The sequence below is a fragment of the Marmota flaviventris genome, chromosome 7 (genome assembly GCF_047511675.1).
Source record: "Marmota flaviventris isolate mMarFla1 chromosome 7, mMarFla1.hap1, whole genome shotgun sequence".
NCBI classification, from domain to species: domain Eukaryota; kingdom Metazoa; phylum Chordata; class Mammalia; order Rodentia; family Sciuridae; genus Marmota; species Marmota flaviventris.
Window position 1 is genome coordinate 40,211,657 of NC_092504.1, and position 15,933 is coordinate 40,227,589.

The window sequence follows — 15,933 nt, forward strand, 5'->3', positions numbered from 1 at the left end:
CTTTCTATCCTCATGTCTCCAAAAATGTTCTCTGTAGGCCCAGATAAGTAGAGGTTAGTACAGGAAAAGCATCCCTAATCCCCATATCCTTAACACTTCTGGGCCCAAGCATTTCTGATAAGGGATGCTCAACCTGTACTGATTTAAAGACCCAGTTTACAAGCGATCACCATCATGCCCAGTTCCAGCTGGCTGGAAGCCCATGCCACAAAAGACACGGTGATGCTCTATTGGTATTTGAGTTAAGAAATGGAAAATGAGGGTGGGTCAGGAAAAGGGGCTGAACAGCAGCAAACTAAGGCAGAACAGGTCTATTGGTATAGGCTGATGGTTGCCAGAAGCAAAGTGAGCAACAGAGATGGAAGGTACTTTCAAGGAGAGAGTCAAAGGGGAGGGAGATGGCAGAGCTCTTTGATACATTACAGGAGTACAGGGAGGGGGGTAGGGCACAAAGCCCTTTTCATTTCTTTCAAAAGAGTTATAGTAGCAAACATTATTTAAAGATACACTCTAGGAACAACTCTAATAAGAAATGCCCACCTTAATAAAGGAAACTATAAGACCTTATGGAAACACATACACAAGAATGGATTAAATGGACAAAGACCACGTTCCCACACAGAAAGGCAATTATATATCATACAGACAGCTACCCTGTCCAAGTTTTAATGTCTATATTTAATACATTTTCAATTAAAATCTAAACTAATTCAACATAATAGTTCAAAAACTGATTTGTATAAAAGAAATTCTCCATCAACGCTTTCTGATAATTTTCATGTCAGAATCCACGTGGAAATGGACACAGTTTGAGAAGCACACTGGGTAAACTGATGCAGCTGCTCCCACCATGGGGCTCTGTTGGTGCCAACCTCTGCGCATTCACCCAGGAGTTGAGGGGACCAACATGCCCCGGTTGCCCTGTTCCCTGCCACTAGGAAGCTTTGCTCTAAATTTTAGATCACGTGGGGATTGTTTACAAATCTCATTACTCCATTCCGCCCTCCCTGCCTCTTTCCACGCACGCCCCCAAATACACAAGAATTTCTCCAGGTAAACCTAGGCACTGCTGTTCAAACTCCCCCACAGTTTCAGTGTGCTGCCAGGGCTCAGATCGGCGGTCGCCAGGCGGCCCAAATGTTAGCAGGCATCTGAAGCCCCTGGGTAATCTTGTCAAGATGCAGATTCTGATTGAATCTTAGTGGGGACCTGAGATTCTGCATTTCTAATGAGATGCCAGGTGATATCCAAGGTGCCAGTACTTAGTAGCAAGGAGCTAGAGCAGAGGTTCTGACTTGGTAGTATCAGAATCACCAGAATATTTTTAAAGACAGGCCCAGACTCTCTGAAGTTCTTGAACATGGTCTGGGCCTCTAGTTTTACTAACTTCCCCAGCTGATTCTGATACACACTAACCTTTGAGAAGTACTAATTCAAGTACTATAGCAATTTTAAAGAAAGAAATCCATAAATATTTATGTGTCTGATACTATGAAATACTATATATCAATAATAACCAAATGGACACAGATCAGAGAAACAGAAGGTAGAAACCAATAGATTAGCAATAGGAATGCATGTACACAAACTTAGTATGTGAAAGAAGTTTCTCAAAATAAGTAGAAAAGAAATTTCTTTTAATGAATATTAATTTTTCAAATAGAAAGGGCTTTGGGACAATTAAAAGGCTGCTTTCCTCTAACACATGGCCCATGTCCTGATGCTGGGGATTTTAAGTGAGGGGAACACAAGAGGAAGTGGAAGGTGATTTGGGGGCACTGAACATTTTGAAGAGAAATGTGAATTTCTGTGAAGGAGCCACAGGGAAAGGAGAAGGCACTCAAGGGGAAGACAAAAGCTACCAAAAAGGCATGGCAAGGACAATTAAGATGAACTGCACATGTTTTAAGTTTTTGCCTGAGGACATCCCTGAACTCTTTCAAAAAGGAAAAAAAAAAAAAAAAACTCTTTCAGTGTCTTCCTATCATGTCTAAAACACAGACCTGGGATTTGAAATATCAGAATTATAGCTCTGCCACAGTATGGATTTAAAATTTCTTTAGATCTGTATCCTGAATTTAACCACTGTTACACCATTTCTCTGGGACTAAAGTTCAGTGAAAATAACTGTAATCTTCACCTACACCCCTTCTGGGAGGAGGTGGCAGGAATCTTTCATTTAGTTCCCAAACTTTTACTTATTTATCTTTTTGGCACTGGAGATTGAACCCAGGAACACTTCATGACTAAACTACATCCCCAGCCCTTTTCTTTTTCTGTTTTTTTTTCCCCCCTTTGAGACAGGGTACAAGTCGCTGAGGCTGGCCTTGGACTTCAGATTCTCATGCCTCAGTCTCCCAAGTTCCTGGGTTTACAGATGTGTACCACCACACCTAGCAAATCCCACAATTTTAGTTTGATTTATTAAAAAAAATTAAAATAACTTGAAAGACCAAAATAACACATCATAAGAGATGTGCGGAGATAATGTTCAAGAAAATTCATAGGCTAATTTTAAAAACAAATGAAAAAAAAAAAAAAAAGAATAAAAGCCAAATAAAATCATTAAAGAGGCCAGGAAAGACCAACATCATTCCTTCTCGTTAGTCTCAGAGATAGAAAAAGTTACTGGGCCAGCTCGAATTGCTCATTCCCTAGTGGGAATTCTTTCTCGTGGGACAGGCTGAAAGCTGCCACAGAACTCAATGGTGAATGGCAACAGCAGAGAGCTTCTCTTAAGATGTCCACATGTGGGTAGATAAGGTGAGAAGGTCAAGGTCAAGTGTGCTGTCAGGAATATTGGCCTGAAGGGCCCATTCAGATGTGGATCTAATGATGTTTAAAGGCATTCGGTGGCTATTACACACTCACCCATCCCAACTTTAACCTTTCCAAATGCCTCTACCCTGCTTTCTCCATTGGTCCTGCATACAGGACCAATACATACTTTTCTCCAGGAAAAGAAAGCATGCAAACAAGTCTGGACTAATTTCTTTATAACACAGCTCCCCAAAGGTCAAAGCTACCTAGTTCTTTACCTGGCGGATCTCAAGTTACAGCCACCGCTTCCTTCCCTTAGGATTTCCCAAAAGGGAAAGGAAAGAGTCAACTTGCCCAACCCCAAACTTCCTCCAAGAAGAGGAATGGGCAGATAATGCCTTTCCTCCATCCCCTCATCTGCTAACATCCATTCAACCTTAACATTTCTCACATCCTGTGATCACGAAACCTTGGGGATATCAAAAGTGCCTTTTTTCCCACAGGAATGCTGGGAATATGTGCCATGAACAGAACCAGGCAGAAGAAAAAGAGGCTGTCCTAGTCCACAGCACACCACGCAAAAGAGACAACAAATTCCTCCTTCTCACCTGTACCTACGAAGACAAGAGCTAAACACCAAACTGACAGGGAACTGTCCACTGGAGGTGAGGAGCCTCTGAGCCCTGGGTAACAGGAAGTGATCAGACCCTGCTCCCATCCCCACAGTTCTTCTCAGCTGGGGGGACAACTCTGCTCTGAAAGATGGTTTTCTACCAGGCAACCAACGCAGCAAGTCCCTTGAATCTATTCTAAAGGTTCCAGGGAACCTAAGTATCTGAAAGAACAATCCTGTCACCTGAGCCTTACTGACACAGATCGATAGTGCCCTGTGACGACACTATAAAAAGCTGTGACACTCTGTGTGGGAGGCCCACCCTGGCCACTCAGTCTACACTAGCATTGTCATCACAGCCACTTCCTGGGCGGGCTATTTCTCCTGTGTGTGCCCACTAGAATGTAAGTGCTGAAGGAGCAGGGGGCTGAGGTGGTAGTCCTTCCTTTGCCCCCAAGTCCACAACAGGGCCTGGGAAAACTGCAAGAACACACGTCCTCTTGTGCAAGAGCTATGGTCTTGTCTACATAACGACTCTGAGCACATTTCAATAGACGCGTCGACACATGTATGGACAGTACTCCTGGATAGGCATGCCCACACTCTGGGCTCCTTACCTTCTCTCAGGGCTAATGAGGAGGAAGTACTCTCCATGAATGAGCTCTACAGAATACTAAAAAGATGGAGGAGAAGGCAATTCCCTCATTGGTTCTCAAAGTGCATAATTTTTTAAATAATAGAAGAGATTATCTCAGAAAAAGAAAGAGCAATGATAGGTATCTGTAATATTTATTAACTTATTTACATAAGTGAGCGTAAGACAAAGAAAGAGACTGCAGAAAGCCAAAAGTGGTCCTCTGTGTTTTAAAGATCACAATTTTATTTTTTAAATTTAATGATTGATGACTTCTACCCGATCCTCTCACTGCTTGTAAGACTCTTCTCTGAACACATATATTTATTTTGAATCTCTCTTTGGAAAGAAGAAATAGAAAATAATAGGATTATACTGGTTTAAAAGTATGGAAGATTATGTCCTAAAAGTACAGGGTCATATTTCTCCATTTTTTTTACTAGCCTCAAAACACAGGCAGAAGTCATAAGGTTACCTCAGACAGTGGGTAATGGAAGTGTTCTGCTCCACATCAACAGAAAGGTCAAGAAAATCTTCATCTTTGCTACTAACCTAAAGAAAGAAAAAAGAAAAAATGCATTAGGCACAAAATACATTGTAGACACTGTAGCTTAAAACTCTGAACATGCACAGATAATCCAACACCATCCTTGCGGTACGAGTCCACCCGTGGCTACACACATGCACTGGAAGCAGTTACCTCCAAAACCACCCAATCTAGAGAAAACCTGACTCTCAGGTCAACCTCATCTCTATCACAATTTTGATTCAAAATCTTCAATAATTAAATCTCAATGAGATTTCTTCCTCTCCCGACGCCTGCCCCATTGTTTTAACATAGGAAGTATCAGACAAACATCCGAACAGCCTGCCCGGCAGAATGACGCAAGTGGAAAAAGGACAAAACCTGGAAAATTTACTTCGCAGAGGATCACCCCTTCTTTAAGTTGTTTCACCTTTTGTCAGTCTCTTGAATTCACGCCCTGCCTCCCGTGCCTCACTGTTCAGGTGGTGGAGAGCCACAGTAAACACACATACACACACACACATACACACACACACACACACACACCGAGCTGTCCTCATTGTCTACAGAGCCCTGTGCTGTCTGTGTGAGGCTCAGCCCAGGAGCTGGCCTGGATCCCTGGCTCACATAGAGCGCCATGCTGAACCCTGCACGGGCTGAGCCAGTTCACAGGCCCCAGCTGCTTCTCGGCCCTGCACAGGTCACACCACACCAGCTCTGGATCTCGTTCTTATTGAAGCTTTAGTGCTTATGTTCCACTCATTTGCCAACAACCCCGGGGTTTTACTGTCCTGTTCTTGGAGTGGGAGGGACAAGTGGGCTCAGCAAAACAACCTTCAAGTGCTCAGTCAACTGGCAACAGAATGGAAATCACACTTCCTCAAAGGCAACTCCACTATTACCACAAATTCTGGAATTTATCTAAGGAAATACTGACATTTGGAGGCACACCCTTTGGTACTTTTGTAAGTATGCACAAAAATGGACATTGAGACAGACTGCCCAGATCCACATCCTACCCCTGCCTCTTATAAAGTGTATATGATTCGGGGCCAGTTATTTAGCCTCTCTGTGCCTCGGCTTCCTCATCTGTAAAGTGGGGACAGTAGTAATATATACCTCATAAGGTCACTGTAAGGATGAAATCAGATAATACATGTAAAGTACTCTAAAAAGTAAGCACTTAAGCCAGGCTTGGTGGGGCATATCTGCAATCCCAGCAACCTGAGAGGCTGAGGCAGGAGGAGCACAAATTCAAGCCCACTTTAGGCAACTTAGTGAGAACCGGTCTCAAAATAAAAAATAAAAAGGGCTGGGGATATAGTTCACGGGTAGAGTGCACTAGGTTCAATCCCCAGTACCAGGGGCAAGGGTTGGGATGGGGAGGTAAGTGCCCAATAAATGGAGGAGGGTAAAAAATTTTACATCACCTAAAATGGTCAAAAGGCTGAAAATGATTTACATGATGGTTACAACATTGAATGAAAAAGTAAGCTACACAAGCACATGTTAGTTCCAATTTTTATATTAAAGAGACATGTGTGGGCTGGGGTTGTGGCTCAGTGGTAGAGGGCTTGCCTAACACGCATGAGGCACTGGGTCTGATCCCCAGCACCACATTTAAAAAAAAGAAAACACACAAAAAACTAAAAACAAAATAAAGGTATTGTGCCCATCTACAACTAAAAATAATTTTTTAAAAAGGACCTGTGTGGGGCTGGGATTGTGGCTCAGCGGTGGAGCGTTCGCCTGGCATGGGTAGGACCCGGGTTCGATCCTCAGTACCACATAAAAATAAAATGCATTGTGTTGTGTCCATCTACACCAAAAGAAAAAAAAAAAAAAAAAAAACCCTTTAAAAAAAATAAAAAGGACCTCTGTATGTTTATACACATACATCTATTCCCTTATGGCTCTCTATCATCCTTTTTCTTAGGCACTTATTCCTGCAGTTGCAGAATTCATGGCCCCAAATCTTCACCACTGCCCATGTTGACTTCATTGCCACATGACTACAGATCTCTCATTGAGAGGCGATTATGTGGCCCCATTCTTGATGCTGAGTGTGGCCATGTGACTTGCTGTGGTCAGTGGGGGTTTCAGAAGATGTGTTATAAGCAGAGACTGAAATAAGCATGTGTGAAACTGCTCTCTTGCACTTACACCATGGCCACAAGATGGACAGAGAAGTCTTGGCTAGCCTGCTGTTCTCAAGGAGATGGAGACCCATGAAGAAGAGAGTCAGCTAAGGCACCTGAGACAAGCCCAACCTAGAGCAAGACCCTGGGGAACCTGCAGAGTCATGAGTGAGCCCACTGACCCTCACACACACAAGTTCACCCAAGTCCAGCCTAGAGCAGCCCTTAGCCAACCCACAGCTGTATGGGTTATAATAATAAATACAGTTTCATTTAAGCTTCAGAGTTTTGGGGGTGGTTTATAATAAAGCAATAGAGAACTGATTTGATCACTTTATATTATATGTAATTTTTTGTTTGATTACTATCTGTCTCTCCCTTACTTAAATGAAAAGTTCAAAAGACTGGCTTCAGTAATAACAAAGATCTTAGCACACCAAGACTCCTCCAGATAGGACACACTCAGATAACCATAAACTCAAGGCAGGCACCTGAAAGTGTTGGAGAATGAGCTGAAACAGCAGATGGGGACACATGCTCGGAGGAAGAATGATGGCCCACGTTTGTGGTTTCACACCTGGGACCTGGGATTTGTGGGGAGAAATGTCTTTCTGATCTGGGATCCAGAAGCCTAAATCTGAGAAATAACATCCACTGAAAAGAAGGGAAAGAGTCTGAGATGGTATCACCACCTCTGCCCACATCTGGTTGACCACTGAGCTACCCATCTGCGGCTCAGCATGGAGTACAAAGCAGCTCAGCTGGGGAACAGTCTGATCCAAGATTTGAGCCATCCAATAAGTAGAATTTGTTGTCCATTCGTTGAGTCAAGATGATTTCCGGACTTATTACTAAAGGCACTCAATACTCATTGAAGAAAAATAATAGAATCCAGAGTCTCTGTAATTTAAAAGTCTGAATGTTCTAAACAAGATCCAAACTTACAATATGCAAAGAACCAAGAAAACGGAAGAAATTCTTAACAGAAAATCAAGTGAGACCAATCCTAGAATGACCCAGATGTTGAAATTATTAGACTGGGATTGTAAAGAAGCTATTATGACTACCTTTGGTAAAGTAAAAGAAAATACATGCATGATGAATCAAAAACTATAACATCCTGGAAGAAACACAGAAACAATAAAATAAGAATCATATGGAAATTCCAGAACTGGAAAACACAATGGATCAACTTAAGAGCAAATTGGAAATGACAGAGGAAAGAGCAAGTGAACTAAAAGACAGATCAACCAAAATTATCTACTAAAAGAAAGAAAAAAAAAATTGCAGTAAAAATTAGCAAATACTCAGGGCCTTTTTTATAATATTGTACATACAAACAGAGTCCTAGAAGAGAAGAAGAGAATAATACAGGAAAACTATTTGAAAAAATAATGGCTATACATTTCCCAAATTTGATGAAATACATATATTACTAGATTCAACATACTCAAGAAAAATACAAAAATATATACAAGATACTTACAAAGAAGGCCACCAGGAAATATTAGAGGTACATTGTTGAAATCCAAAGATAAAAAGCAAATCTTAACCATCAAGATAAAAAGGGCAACTTCACAGAAGAGAATGATTCAATTAGCAGCTGACCTCTCAGAACCATGGCGGCCAGAAGAGTTTGAAGGATATCTTTAATACCATCTTCTATATCCCACTAACAAATTCTTCAAGAATGAAGGCACAAAGAAAGAACTCGTTATTGACAATTTCTGCACTATAAGAAAAATTAAAGGAAGTTCTTCAGCCAAAGAAACTCAGATTCTCAAAAGGAAACAAAGAGGCAAGGGGCAGCGGTGCATACCTATGATCCCAGCAAATCCAGAGGCTAAGGCAGGAGGATTGCAAGTTCAAGGCCAGCTTCAGCAAATTAGCAAGGATCTAAGAAACTTAGAGATCCTGAATCAAAATAAAAAATAGAAAGGGGTGGGGACATGGCTCAGTGGTTAAGCGCCAGAGGTTCAATTCCCAGCAATAGGCGGTAGGGGATGGAGAGGAATGATAAAGAGCATCAAAATGGTAAACACATGTGTGAACACAAAAGATACGAATTTTCTGTTTTTGTTTGTTTGGGGGGGGGGGGGTGGGGGGGCGCGCTGGGGGCTTTTTTCCTCTTATTCCTCTTTTTTAATGAAAATTTTTAAAGAAAAAATTATTGTCCTGTGGGGTTCCTACCATACACAAATATAATACGTATAACTACATAACATAAAGAACAAGGGAAGGTGAGGGCAGAGGGAATATGAACCTACACATTTATAAATCTTCTATATTTATCTGGAATAGTAGCATTATGAACTGCAGACTGTGAAAAATGTGGAATGTAACCTCTAACACAACCACTAAACTTACACATGTGCACACCCACAGGTAATACTGAGAACAAAGGCAAAGAGAAAAATTAATAAGGAATTGTAAAATATATGTATATGTATGTGTACACACACACACACACACACACACACACACATATTCCAATAATCCAGAAATAAAAAGAGAAAAAAAAAATCCAAGAGAACACACAGAAAACAAATAATAAAATGGTAGCCCCACACCTAAATATGTCAATAATTATAGCAAATATTAATGAACTAAAAATTCCAAATAAAAGAAATAAACTGATAAATTGATTTAACAAAAAAAGCTAGACCCATTATATGCTGCCTACAAGAGCTAAACTTTAAATATAAAAATATAGATTGAAAATAAATGGTTAGGAAAAAAATACTATGCAAATAATTAGAATAAGTATGGAGAGGGGTTATATAATTATCAAGTAAAACAGATTTTATGACAAAATTATTATGAGAATAAAACATTTCCTAATGACAAAAGGGTCAATTTATTATCAGAATATACCAATCAAATATGAAGGCTCCTCACAACAGAGCTTAAAAAATACATGAAGCTCAACTGTATTCAACAATAAAAAGGAAAGAACCACTGAAACTTGGTCTTCCAAAAAGTTATGTAGACCAAAGAAGTCAAGGTCCAAAAGACTGATTCCATTCACATGAAACATCCAGAAAAGGCGATTCTCTAAGACAGAAAGGAGATTCATAGTGGGCTGGTGCAGGGAATGGGATTAACAGCCAGGTACAAGAGATCCGTCTTATTGGTGGAAATGTTCAGACACTAGGTGAAGCTGACAGTTGCACAATACGCAAATTACTAAAAGATCACTGAGGAGATGAATCTCACGGTATGTAAATTGTCCCGCAACAAAGTCATTTTTTAAAAGTTTAAAAATTCATGAAGCAAGAATTGACAGAATTAGGAGAAATAAGACAATCCCACACAGTTAGGTATTTTAACAGCCCTTTCTTAGCAGCTGATAGAAAAGCTGGGGTGGGGGGTAGTCAAAGACATCAAAGATCTGAATAACTTTATCAACTACCACATCTGACTGACAAAGAATATTACACCCAACAACTACACAATGCACATTTTATTCAACTCAGGGATTCTCAACAGGGGAAATTTTACAGTGGTTCATGCCTGTAATCCTAGCAACTGGAGAGGCTAAGGCAGGAGCATCTCAAGTTCATAGCCAGTCTTACCAAATTAGTGAGACCCTCAGCAACTCAGCAAAAACTTGTCTTAAAATAAAAAATAAAAAGGACTGGGGTTGTAACTCAGTGGTAAAATGCCCCTGGGTCCAACCCCCCCCCTTAATGAAAGTGGGGGCAGGGACAGGTGCCAAGGGGAACTGATTTGCCTTCAGGGAACACTTAGCAATGCCTGGAGACGTTTTCCATTGTCACATCTTGGCAGATGCCACTGGCATCTACTGGATAGAAAACAGAGATGCTGCTAAACATCCTATAATGTTTAGGGCAACCCCCCAAGAACAAAGAATTATCTGAGCCAAAATGTCAATAGTTTTGAGGTTGGAAGACCCCATTTTCAAGTGTATATGGTACACCTACCAGGAAAGACCATGTGTAGAACACAAAATATATCTCAGTAAATTTAAAATGACTGAAATGATACTAAATATATTCATTCTCTAACCACAACAAAATTAGAAATCAACGCCATCAGGACATCTAGGAAAATCCACAATGTTTAGACATTAAAAAGCATACTTCTAATTAATGCATGGGTAAATGAAAAAAAAAACACAAGAGAAATTAGAAAATACTTGAACTGATGATAAAGAAAATATAATATCAAAATCTATGGTATTCAGTTAAAACAGTAAAGGGAAATTTACAGTTTTATATATGTATATTAATAAATGAAAGAACAAGAACCATCTTTTCTATTTCAACTGCTATATCTAGTACCTAAATAACTTCCAGTTTTTAGTAAATGCCCAATAAATATTCACTAAGTGAAAAAGTAACTGAACAAACAGAAAGATGTCTAAATATGAGCAGTGGCACCTGAGTGGCAGTAATATGAATGATTTTCTTTTTCATATATTCTTATTTGTTTTTTCAACAAACCACAAGTTATTCTATTTTTTTATTAGTAATTTATTTGTTTATTTATTTATTTATTTTTACCTAAATGGACCTTCTCTGGGAGAAAACCAAAGGATTACAGCCAACTGGAATCATACAGAAGTTGGATAACTAGCATTACTTTGTAATGAAAAAAAAAATCACAAAAATAAAAAATTGTCCTACTAGAAGCCAATCTTTTCCTCTAATAATGATTTCAGGAAGAGGAAGAAAAGGTAAAAATCTCATTACCTAACTGAAGAAAGTTACTGTACCTTTTTCAATTCCAAATTCAAAGTACTTCTAGATTTAGAATGTGAGAAAGTAGTGCTCAGGTCAATCTACCCAGCAGAAACAGCCTTCCTCTATGGACTTTTCCCTTTCCCTGCGCCAGAGTGTCAATCAGAAGCAATGAGTGATCAAGCAAAAATTGGGGGTGAGGGTCCTGGGGTGTCCTTCTCTCTCCTAAAAAAAGCTTCCAGAAAAAAAAAAAAAAAAAACATATTCTTCCTACACACAGAGCTTTGGTCTAAGGTAAAATACAGCTTGTCCCCAAGGAAACATATATCACTAAGAGACCCAATACTCTCAGTAAGAACAAGCTACATCTTATTCTCCTTTCTCCCCTCATTCTGGGCATGGAACCCAAACACTCCAGCTTAAAAGGAACAGAAGAGACCCTACTTGCTCTTCATTTTAAGGTAATTAATTATATATCAGTTAATAGAACAAATGAATGTATAGACCATACATACAAATCATGAGTTTTGCTAAATTCTTGAATAATTGAAGTTATATTCAAATGTGCTTCTAAATCTCCATATTCCTTTCCTGAGTTAGTAGAAAAGGTGACAAGGTTCTGCACTGCTCAACTATGACCTGACAGTGTACTGGCTGGAGGTAGTACCAAAGGGTTGGCTGAGAAAAGAGGCCACTTCCACCCATCTGAAACCCTGGGACTGGGACTCTCCACTGGGCGAGAGATGCACCTCCATGCATCAACCTGCCCTACTCTTGCATCTGTGAAGGCCTCAGAAGGTCTATAGGATCAATTTGAACCTTTGCAAACAAAGCAATAAGGAGGTGCAAATTGGTACTTGGAACAGCAGTTCCTTAAACAACATTTTGGCTTCAGAAACAAATGTAAATGGGTCTTAAAGCCATGTAAAAGCACTGAAAACCCACAGATATGCAGAGAAAAAAACTCAGCTGAAATAAAAGAGGAAAAATTAAAATTAACAACAAAATAAAACTCCAACTAGCCTAATAAATCTTTGGAAGCAAACAAAGGATAACCAAGAGAACTCTTAGTTGGAGTGGAAAATCCCCAAGCCCCAATTCTTAAGTGCTTGTATCAAGGTTATCTGGAAAAGTCAGCAATGAATTGCCCCTTAAAATAGTTTGGAAAACTCTATTGCAGAAAGAAACAGTTTGTCTCCATAAATCCCACAGCTGACATTTGCACTACAATCATGAGCAATGCTTACAAAGGGTGAGACCCTAGGGGCAAAATCATTGCTTTCTGAAAACCTGAAGAGTGGTCCAAGGGTTTTCCACAATTGGAGGAACAAGAGGCTGAGCCGGGACAAAAGGCACAGTGTCCCCAGGGGCTAATTTGCTGCTCAGGATCTAGGGCAATTTAATCCCACTGAGAGATTTCACAAGTGTGGGTCCTGGCGATTCTGACTAAAGTTCTGTCTGCAGCTGCCTGCCACAGGCAAGGACTGTCCTCAAAGGGACCTCCCTCAAAGAGGGCTCTAGGTCTCTCATCTCTGAAGGAAAACTTTCACATTGGCTTTTCCTCAACACTAAGTCCTCTGCTTTTTACAACAGGAAGAGCCTGCAGGCAATGTGCTTTCTTAGAAAGCAGAAGGCTTTCGAACAACTAGAGCTTTCTAAAAACGGAATGCATCCCTGGGAGATTGAGTTCCAGCCTCTGGATGGGGTCCATCCAATGCTGGTGACCAACTGGCTAGGACATCATAGAAGGGACTGGGACACTGGCAGAAGAAGGATTAGATGACTCTAGGATCCCATCCAGTTGAAAGATCTAAGAAAATGGAGGGAATTCTACAAGTAACTTCAGGGAGGGAAAAAATCATCTACACATTTCGAGGTGGAAAAAATATATAATTTTTAAAGATTGTCCCATTCTCCAGAAAAACACAGCCACCCACCCTCATCTACTTTCACAAACCAACCACAAACAGTGTAGTTGCCATTATAAAAAATATTATGGTATGATTCAAAGTTTTTGGAGGAATCCTCTGGCAAAAGGCTTCCTGTCCATGGTAACCCTTCAGGAAATAACAAGCCAGGTAATTGCTTTGCAGTACCAACATTTGAGGATACAATATTTGTGTTTGTTGGGATTGGCTCACTTATTCATAGACAAAAAAGAAACTGAGCCAATCATCAGAGTCTTCTTGAAAATCTACATGGAAATATTGCCAAGATGGATTTAACTGCAATTTTAACTTCAAAGACAACCAAAAAGGATTCAACCAGTGTGGTGCAGACTTCCTGGTTACAAATGTAGACGTGTGATACCCCATTGTTCTCATATCTATATCGTATGGTCACAGAGTAGACTGTACTTCTCCTTCACAGCATTTTGCGATTGTAACTACATAACCAATTACTCATTTTGTCATTAATATGTCTTCATAATGGAACTTCCAGAAAGATAAGGCTCTCATTGTATCTTCAGCATCTCCTACCTTTACATAGCAGATGTGGAAAAAAAAATGTTTTTTGTTGTTTTGTTTTGTTTTTTTTACTTAATTAAAAACAGTTATAGATTAGCAACAGTGAGGACATCTGAGAATATTAGGAGAAACGAAAATGTTGGAAAATGAGAGTGCTCACACGTTAGGTGTGTAAACTGGTATAACTGCTTTAAGAATCTGATACTCTCAAATGATATAAATGATAAGCATATGATATAAACAAATAAGTCTACTTCCATGTGTACATCCTAAAGAAACTGAGTTTATGTGCACCAGGGTTTATAATATTACAATGTTCATAGAAGCATTGTTCATAATTGACCAAAACTGGAGAGAACCAAATATCCATCAATACTAAAGTGGATTAGTAAACTGTGGTATATGCATTCAACAGAATACTATATGCAATGATAATGAATGAATTACAGCATCATGCAAAACACAAATGAATTTCATGAGGGATACTAAGCAAAAGAAACCAAGAGACAAAGGCTACAGAGGCTGGGAGGGGTTGGTGGGGGGGAACTGGGGGTGTAGCTCAGTGGTAGAGCAATTGCATAGCAGGCATGAGCCCTGGGTTCAATCACTAACACCACAAAAAAAAAGGGAGGGAGGCAACATGGCCATTCATAAAAACATCAAAACAGGCCATACTATATATTTAAAGGATGTAAGGTAGGTAATGAGTTCTAGCAAACATCTGACAGATCAAACTGTATACAAACTTTTCCAAAGAAAAGAAAACTTATTTTATAAGGATGTTGACTCCAAAAATAGACAGTGCACTATGAGAAAGGAAAAATTCAAATCAATCTCACTAATAAAAACTCCATTGCAAAAATCCTAAAAAAGAAAAAAAAATAGATCTCAAAACTAACAATGTATATAAAAACTAAGTTTGGTTTATCAAAAAAAATATAAGGCAGGGCCAACACCAGAAAATCTATTATAGAAACTTACCACCACATTAGAAACAATTTGGCATTACCTAATTAAACTGGAAGGCAAATGGGCTCTATAACTCAGCAATTCTATGCCCCACAGGACTACCCTAGAAACACTTTGCCCATGTGCACCAGAAGACACTTGTATAAGATCTGTAGCAGCTCTGTCAATAAGTCAAAGACTAAACATAAAAGAATGGAAAAATAAACTGTGGTATATTCCAAAACAGTATACTGCACAATGATAAAAATGAACGAACCATTCTGCACACAAAAAAATGACTAGATCTTTCAATGATGAAAGCAATTGTAGAAGAATATGACGGCATCTATATAAAAGTCATAAACATGCACAATTAAATTTCTAGCAATAAACATGCATGTGTGGGTAAAACGATGCATCAAGAAAAACAAGTACTAATAACAAAATTGAAAATAATGGGTTAAGAGAATAATTATTTAAGAGAATAATTAAATTGCAATGAAACATTTGGACGGCTTCAGAGTTATTGATAATGTTCCATTTCTTACTCCAGGTATCAGGTACGTGGATATTTCTTTATTCTTTAAAATGCTGCTACAACCTTCTCATACAAGTCTTCTTATGCACATGGTTAAAAGACTTGCTGGGGTATCCTTTTGGGAATGGATTTCTGGGTAAATGTGGTAGAAAACCCTCATGATGGGATTGGTGCCATTTTATTATACATGTTAAATAACACCACAAGGATGGGTCTATAGTATGGAATATTCTACAGGACAAACAACCTGATTTCGTCACTAAATTAACTATAAGGGGGGGAAAAGAGGAAAGTAAAGGCAAGCTGTAGATTAGAATGCATATTGACCAAATGAAATGTATGGACCATGTTTGAATTGTGATTAGAATTAACCAACCGATAAAAAAAAAATAACATCATCAAAGAAACTTGAATGCTGAATGGACAATGATGGAAAGGGATTCTTTTTAGGTATGGTAACAGTATTGCACATTTTTTTTAAAAGAGAGAGAGAGAGGAGAGAGAGAGAGAATTTTTAAATATTTATTTTTCAGTTTTTCGGTGGACACAACATCTTTATTTTATTTGGTGCTGAGGATGGAACCCAGCGCCCCGCGCATGCCAGG

The 15,933-nt window shown here is 39.4% G+C and overlaps 1 protein-coding gene across 4 annotated transcripts in view; it reads right to left on the reverse strand.

Moving 5' to 3' along the window:
* The window catches only part of Usp46 (ubiquitin specific peptidase 46), a 70,050-nt gene that overhangs the window by 20,936 nt on the left and 33,181 nt on the right, over nucleotides 1-15,933 (reverse strand). For all 4 annotated transcript variants that reach the window (XM_027942590.3, XM_027942573.2, XM_071614277.1 and 1 more), the window contains one exon: nucleotides 4,483-4,559. In XM_027942590.3, coding sequence (XP_027798391.1) covers nucleotides 4,483-4,559 — 77 coding nt within the window. The remainder of the gene's footprint in view (nucleotides 1-4,482; nucleotides 4,560-15,933) is intronic.